Genomic DNA, 8,286 nt, shown 5'->3' with positions numbered 1-8,286 from the left:
AAAAAAAAAAAAAAATAGTCTCATCTGAAACGGGAGAGAAATATACACAGATCAAGAACTATTTTTAGTGAAAACAGTATAAAATGTTTCGTTATTATGGATTGTGGACTCGTATTTTGGCTAGAAGCAACTATTTAAAGGTAAAAAAAATTTAATGATGGATTTGTTTCTTATAAACATGTTGCTTTTCACAAGACATTAACTGATGGACTGGAGTGGTGTGGATTACTTGTTGATTATTGTAATGTTTTTATCAGCTGTTTGGACTCTCATTCTGATGGCACCCATTCACTGCAGAGGATCCATTGGTGAGTGAGTGATGCGATGCTACATTTCTCCAAATCTGATGAAGAAACAAACTTATCTACATCTTGGATTGCCTGAAGGTGAATAAATCTTAAGCAAATTGTCATTTGGGGTGAACTGTTCCTTTAAACCTCATGCTATATTTTGGTTTAGAAGTAACCAGTGTGATTGCTGGTTGGAGTACCCATAAGGTTGAGTGATTCAGTGATGTATTCTGTCTGTAGGGAGGTGTTCAAGGCCAAACACAGACAGACGGGGAAGAAGGTGGCTTTAAAAAAAGTACTTATGGAGAATGAGAAAGAAGGGGTGAGAACATAAAGCTCCATCCTACATTGAAATCAAGTTACACAATTATTGGAGTCTTGATTAAAAATTCAGATTTGTGTTCTTCTCCTCAGTTTCCCATCACAGCTCTGAGGGAGATCAAGATCCTACAGCTGCTCAAACATGAGAATGTGGTGAACCTCATTGAGATCTGCAGGACAAAAGGTGAAGACCTACACAGTCTTGTCTTTATGTTGTATCTGCGGTCATGCTTTTTTAAACATGGAAATTTAGCATAAAAAACATTAATGTGCTGATCTACAAATTCCTACAGTCATAGAAAATCTGGAATTATCAAGGAATATACCTGGGAAATTCATTTAAATGAGTTAAAAAATGTATGGACACTTTAATTTTAATTTATTTATTTTTTGCTTTGCTCCGCTGAATATTTCATCAGTTAGACAAGCAGGTGTGATTAATATCAGTCTGTCCATCGAGGGTCTTATTGGAGACATTTGTGCACTAATAAGTACAATTATTTCTTATCGGAGAAAGCATTCTCTGCAAAATGATTTTTAAGAGATAAAAGAGTTTGGTTTATTATAAACACATGCTGCATATCGTCTGTCGATTTAAATGCATGAGCTCTTTAAAGTCTGTCAATTCTGATTGACTGTGTTTTTATTGTTCATCAGCTGGAAAAAGTGATTCCAACAATATCATTCCTCAGTGTCGTTAAACTTTAAAGTTATAGTAATCATTATAGTTATCGTCCTTGATGTGAATGGCCCTTCTTCCAGTAATCATGTAAATTTATTAGTGTTGGACCCCTGTAACTATGACTAGAGTTCCTGTTACTCACCCTAAATCAAACATTAGACAGTGTGTTAAATTACATGGTCTTGCTTTTGATTGGAGGAATATTGATTATTATAAACGTTTATTTATCTCCTCTCTTTCCCTCCAGCCACCCAGTTTAACCGTTACAAGGGCAGCATCTATCTAGTGTTTGATTTCTGTGAGCACGACCTCGCTGGACTGCTGAGTAACGCTAATGTTAAATTCACTCTGGCTGAGATTAAGAAGGTGATGCAGATGCTGCTGAATGGACTTTACTACATACACAGAAACAAGGTGAGACAACATACAGTTTGCCTGGTAATATTCCCAGAGTATTTAATGTAAATATGACAAAGAAACAGGCTCAGAGTTGTCACTGTGATGTTTAAAGTCTCAAACTGAAGTATTTTGTGTGTTTGTGTCAGATCCTCCACCGAGACATGAAAGCAGCCAATGTTCTGATCACCAGAGATGGCGTTCTGAAGCTGGCTGATTTTGGATTGGCCAGAGCGTTTAGTTTGGCTAAGAACAGTCAGGGGAACCGCTACACAAACCGGGTCGTCACACTGTGGTACCGACCGCCTGAACTGCTGCTGGGTAAGTGAAACCCAGTTGAAACACTTGTTGTTGGATATAATTATTGTTTTTTCACTTTGTATATTTGTGTTTTTTAGGTGAGAGAGACTACGGGCCTCCCATAGATCTGTGGGGTGGAGGGTGTATCATGGCAGAGATGTGGACCAGAAGCCCCATCATGCAGGGCAACACAGAACAGCACCAGCTCACACTCATTAGTCAGCTGTGTGGATCTGTTACTCCTGAGGTAACACATAGAACCACACTTTAGACCGCTTTACACATGGTATTCACATCTACTTTGGGTAATCAGATCACAAGTAGCCAACTGAGACAGATTACTGTTTAGATCCAATATTAACATGTTCAAATGTTTCTAAAGTGTGTACTTGAGGGTTTAATTTCATGATGTGGTATGAATTTTTTTTCTTTTTGTTTGCAAATATTTAAATGTTAATCATTTAACATGTTTTTATCCAAAGCGACTTATAAATGAAGACAATAGAAGCAATTAAATAAACAAAATTGTGTTGTGACAAGTCGCAGTTAGTCTAGCACACTACATGTAGCATTTCTTTTTTTAAATGAATGGAAATAGAGTTGAAAGTGCTAGTAGTAATGGGTCAAGTGTTGATGGAAAAGATCCCTCCGAACGGTTTCTTGAAGAAGACTGAAGCTGCTTGAATTGAGTTCAAACAGCAGGGAACAGTGAAGGTAAAGGTCTGTGAAATTGATTTTGTGCCTCTTTAGGATGTTCATTTGAAGAATGCAAGCTTCTGGAGGGCACACAAGTCTGAAGTAGTGAGTTTAGGTATAGCAGCTGGCTGATGTTTTAGCGATGTGGTCTGAGGTTTAACTGATCATAAGGTTTATGTGCTTAGCTGAATGGAGAAGTTGTGGTGAAGTGTTGACTGAAACCCACAAGCTATTTTGTCTTGTCATTTGACATAAAATCAGTACAAAAATATGAATCTTAAATCTTAATTTTTTTTAAATTTAACATAAGTACAAACAGTGTAAATATATAACTTAATTCTGTTAATTTTTTTATATGCAATTGTTTAACATAAGTGCAAAAACCATAAATATGTAACTTGAATCCAAGTTTTTTTTTTTTTTTTGCCTATATTTAACATAAGTAGAAAAAGCATATGAAACTGGAATTAATTTTTTTTCATTTATTTATTTTCTTGCCAATATTTAACATAAAATGAGTACAAAATGTATAAATATGTCACTTGAATCCTTCTTAATTTTTAAGATGTATTTATTTGCGCATTTCACATAAAATTGGTACAAAAAGCATAAATATAAAACTTGAATTTATGCTTAATATTTGTATGCATATATCTAACAAAATGATTACAAAAAGCATAAAATATGAAACAAATCCATGTTAATTAAAAAAAATATATATTCATATGCGTCTATTTAACTCAAAATGAGTACTAACATTTGCAAAAACATGAGTCCATGTTTCATGTTTGAGTCCAGTTTACTTGTTTTAATTTTTAAATTTTTACCATCTTTATTCTCAGGTTTGGCCCGGTGTGGATAAGAAGTATGAACTGTATCAGAAGATGGAGCTTCCTAAAGGTCAGAAGCGTAAGGTGAAGGACAGACTGAAGGCTTATGTGAAAGACCCGTACGCTCTGGACCTCATCGACAGACTGTTGGTTCTGGATCCGGCTCAGAGAATAGACAGTGACGACGCTCTCAACCACGACTTCTTCTGGTCCGACCCCATGCCCTCTGACCTCAAAAACATGCTGTCCACACACAACACCTCCATGTTTGAGTACCTGGCGCCGCCACGCAGGAGAGGTCACATGCCCCAGCAGCCAGCCAATCAGAACAGAAACCCTGCCACCACCAGCCAATCAGAGTTCGACAGGGTTTTTTGATTAATATGGCCAGCTGTGATTGGTCAAGGAGAGAGAGACTTCTGATTGAATAGGAGGAACCTTTAGTGGTCCGATTATAGAATATAAGACCTTTCCAACGATATCTTGAGTTATTGCTACATCACAGTGTTGTGTTTGCAAAATAGAGTTCTTTTTGTTTAGTGTTTGCACTAACAGAAGCTTTATCTAAATTACAAAAAATACTGATGAGCCCAGTGATATGAATTGCTTAATCCATACTGAGCTGATCCAGCAACAGCGTGAGTTTGTGCTGCCAGTGCATTGTGGGAGAAAAAGGAAGTGTACTTAATGTTTTCAAGCACAGATTCAGTGTAGCGTAGGATAAAAGTCTGCTTTTCACATTGAAAATACTTTTGAAAATATGTTAAGTTAGTCTGGGAGAGCCATTAACTATTATTTAAACACCTGGTCATCATCTTTTCAGATTTTATTGTCAATTTTTTAAAAGATTTTTTTATTTGTAAGATCATGTGTTTGTGTTGAGTTGAGATATTGGGGTATAAGTTACTTGTAAGTATAATACACTAATAAAACCTCTCACATTTCCCACCCTTGTTTTGTGGTTTCTGGGGGCAATTGTGGAGGAACTATCTGAGGAAAAAGTCCAATTCAGTTTCAACAACTTGCAACAGCATGGAGCGTCTGGAACCAAATTGTAAGTATTATATTACACACGAACTGTCCTGATGAACAAATAGAAGTCTTATTTTCCATTACTGTAATGCTACTCTTTTCATTTATGAAGCTGACTTAAACCTAACTACTTCTTTATCTCCAGTCTCTGATGATCCAGGCAGAGCTGTAAAGTCTCATTCTGATGTACCAGAAGGTCCAGGATGAGGTGAGTTTACTTTACTGGCATTATTAATGACATGAATTCATCACGTTTAAGGATGTATTTTAGTGCTGGCTAACATTTGTTCATGAAATTTCTTGCTGCTTTAGAAAACAACAGGACCTTAAACTCCAGTATCTGACAAGGGACCAGTCACTAGCTAGCCAAATTTCTACATATTTTACAGTTGCATCTCATGCCTCACATTCAGTTTGTTCACTTACAGTTCATCATCAATTCTAATAACTCAAATGTTTTATTTATCGGTAGCATATTTTTGTGTATGACATGCACACAGGTGCCACAGTGTCACTAATCAATTCAAATTATGAATAATTGGTACTGCAAAATGAGCATTACTTTTTCATTTTTATCTCACTGTATTTATTTGTATTTTCTGCACTTTATTGCCTGCACTTTTAACTTTTTGTGTATCTTAAGCTGAACGTTTGTTTTTATTTTCTGAAAACCAAAGAAGTGTCTCTTGTAAATTTTACATAATGTTTTTGTAAGATGCTCTGGCTTATAGCATCTTGGAGTGAGAATACATGTAACACTTTCTTATCTTAACATTAATCAGCCAGTTCTCCAATGTTTACACTGGCTCCCAGTAAAGTATCGCATTGATTTAAAAATTTTGCTTCTCACATTTAAGGCACTATATCTATACTCCTTCTCGCATTCTCAGATCTTCACACTCGATCTCTCTTGTGTCGCCGCGTATACGTTTAAGCACCATGGGAGCTTTTAGTTTTGCGGCCCCTCGCCTATGGAACTCTATTCCCCCCAATATATGGAACAGTGACAGCCTTCATACTTTTAAATCTCGTCTTAAGACTTATCTTTTTACCCAGGCTTTCTTATGACTTTTTGTAATTTTTGTAATTTTTGTAAATTTACTGTTTTTACTAGTTTGCTTGCTGTAAGGTGACCTTGGGTGTTTAGAAAGGTGCCATTAAATAAAATGAATTATTATTATTATTATTATCATTTGTTACTGGCATTATTTTTATTTTATTATTTGAAATCTTATTTAGGATTAACTTAATACATATTTATTGTAATGGAAGCAAGTACACACCATGAAAAATGATGACGCTTCTGTGTCTTTCTTTAGCTGTTTTCACTTTTAATATCTACTGATGCACAGATATTAAGGAGCTCCTCTGGACTCTCCACCTTAAGATACTTATTCAGCAGTCACTGCTATTGCATTGTTTTTCTAGAGCTTTAGTTATTCTCAGAAGGCATTCAGGTCAAGCCTTCTGCTCAGATCGTTCTCAGAGAAAGAAACAAATTGGCAAACAAACAAGTTTAACAATTCATTCTGAAAAGAAATTAGGAGTACATGCATGTCCTTTATTATAAGGAGACCGTAAGATTAACAGAAGAGCTAGCGCAAGAGCAAGTAAAAAGATTTTTTAAATAAGGATTGCAATCTGTAACTCTGTTAAATGTGAAATATAATATCTAAATGTGTGTGAGGAATTTTTTTTAAATACAGAACTGCAGCTAAGCTTAAAATATATTTTTTTGTGTTCCACATAAGAAAGTAAGGCATGTTTGGAATTACATGAATCATGCTTTTTAGACTTTTTAGATCTGGTGCAATATAACAAAGAGTGAAAAATTTAAGGGGGTCTGAATACTTTCCGTACCCACTGTATCATCATATCGTGTATTTCTGGTATTGGATTCACAAAATCTTTCCTGCTGTTATGTTTGCAGACAAGGGAGATGTATGTGTACAATACAGCAAAAAGACAGCTAAAGTGGCATATTAAAACAAATTATATTCAAGAGAAATAAAAATGGGTTATGTTAAAACTATATTATATTAATCAGGTCACAATTTATTAAGCAACCCAAATGCATGCATGGTGAAATGTCTTGAACACCACAGGAAGTTTAGTGGTGATGTAAAACAATGTTTTATACTTTAAATAATTGTGTAAGTTAGTAAAACAACACAAACGCAAACGGGGCAAAATGCGTTTTAAGTTTAACAAAGTCAATAGTTGTGGAACTCTTGTAAGTAAGGCTGTCAAGGCTTGACGTTAAGTATCTCTGTATGTTTGTTTTTGAAAGAGAAAAAAAAAAAAAAAAGTTCTAAACAACTGTTAGATGAAATTTACGCCCCTGCGATATACTATAAAATATCATTGGAGTGATGACCAAAGTTTCGTGCAAGTTAAAAAAAAACACAAGAACACTTTAATCAAGCTCATGGGTTGTACATTCTCACGGCAACTTTTTACAATCAAAGAAGCTACACCTGCATCGCGAAAGCGCAAACTGAAGCCAAGCGCACGACTCGCCACATGCTTAGGCCAAGAGTATTTGTTCTAGGTGAAGTGCTGCCTCTGTCTGCATGTCTGCCTTAAGTTCTCAGTGCAGCAGCCATGAAGCACAGTATTGTTTAACCTTTGATGCGACTGGAGAAAATGTAATGCTGTAATCTACACTTATCACGATTAGGTAATTGTTGCAGTTGGAATCGTATTCATTTTTAAGAAAGACAAGGTAACAAAACACCTCTTAGCCCCATAGTGCCTTTCAAGTTACTTACGAACAAATACAAATTGATATATTTTTTATGTACGACTAGCCACAATGAAAAAGAAAACCTATATCTATTGAATAAATAATTAAAATGAAAATCAGATTTTGTTAATCTGTAAAAACTATTATTGCTCTTTAGTTTGAAGAAACCGAGACAGACTGAGTGACTTCATTGTGTCAAAGATGGGTCACTTTGCTCACAGCTGAACAGTCCAGTACCTGTTTGTGATCTACCTTCTTGGAACTGGAAATTAAACTTGCAGACCTCAGGTGTATCTCAGGTGCTTAAACCTCTCTATTTTATTTCTTTAGAAAAAATTGTTGTGTTGACACGAATGAGATATGACAAACTGTACTAAAAATGGTACATAACAAGCACACAATTGTTGCCTAAAGGTTAATTTTTCGTGTAATGTTTGTTTGAAACAGACAGAAAAGTGTGAAAAGGAAATTGTGAGACTGGTTGGGAGGAAAATAATGCCCAACAAACTGCAGTTTGATCTCCAGAAAATGAAGAAGAAACCGAAAGCCAAAATCCAAAGGGTCAAGAGATACAAACGCAGTGAAAGCTGTGAGATGGGACAGCATGGAGCGTCTGAGACCAGAGTGTGAGTATTGTATGATATTCTCTCTCACTGATGAGAGATTACTGACAAGTATTTTTTCCTTTATCATAACTTCAACTCTTTCAATGATGAAGCTGATTTAAACCTGCTGCAGGATGTCCACATATACTGATGATTTTTTCTCTCACTGATATCTCAGTCTCTCGTGATCAAGCTGTAGAGTCTCATTCTGATGAATCAGAGAAGGTCCAGGATGAGGTGAGTTTACATTACTGACGGTTATAATACTCTGAATGATCGTGATATTCAGGAATGTATTTTAGTGCTGACTAATATTGAGAATGAAAATTAATGCTGTTTTAGAAAACACCAGGATATTAAACTCCAGAATGGGACGGGGGTTCATTCA

General features: G+C 35.7%; 1 protein-coding gene across 1 annotated transcript in view; it reads left to right on the top strand.

The window, feature by feature from the left end:
* Positions 1-7,833, top strand: part of LOC107752941 (cyclin-dependent kinase 9) — a 10,413-nt gene extending 2,580 nt beyond the window's left edge. Inside the window, exons 3-11 of the mRNA XM_016569024.1 lie at positions 531-612; positions 705-795; positions 1,541-1,707; positions 1,839-2,010; positions 2,088-2,236; positions 3,528-4,569; positions 4,693-4,755; positions 7,451-7,592; positions 7,741-7,833. Coding sequence (XP_016424510.1) covers positions 531-612; positions 705-795; positions 1,541-1,707; positions 1,839-2,010; positions 2,088-2,236; positions 3,528-3,893 — 1,027 coding nt within the window. The 3' untranslated portion in view covers positions 3,894-4,569; positions 4,693-4,755; positions 7,451-7,592; positions 7,741-7,833. The remainder of the gene's footprint in view (positions 1-530; positions 613-704; positions 796-1,540; positions 1,708-1,838; positions 2,011-2,087; positions 2,237-3,527; positions 4,570-4,692; positions 4,756-7,450; positions 7,593-7,740) is intronic.
* The last annotated feature ends 453 nt before the right edge of the window (positions 7,834-8,286 follow it).

This window comes from Sinocyclocheilus rhinocerous, unplaced genomic scaffold (assembly GCF_001515625.1).
Source record: "Sinocyclocheilus rhinocerous isolate Xijiao unplaced genomic scaffold, SAMN03320098_v1.1 scaffold231, whole genome shotgun sequence".
Taxonomy (NCBI): domain Eukaryota; kingdom Metazoa; phylum Chordata; class Actinopteri; order Cypriniformes; family Cyprinidae; genus Sinocyclocheilus; species Sinocyclocheilus rhinocerous.
This window is presented reverse-complemented; position numbering and strand designations above follow the sequence as displayed.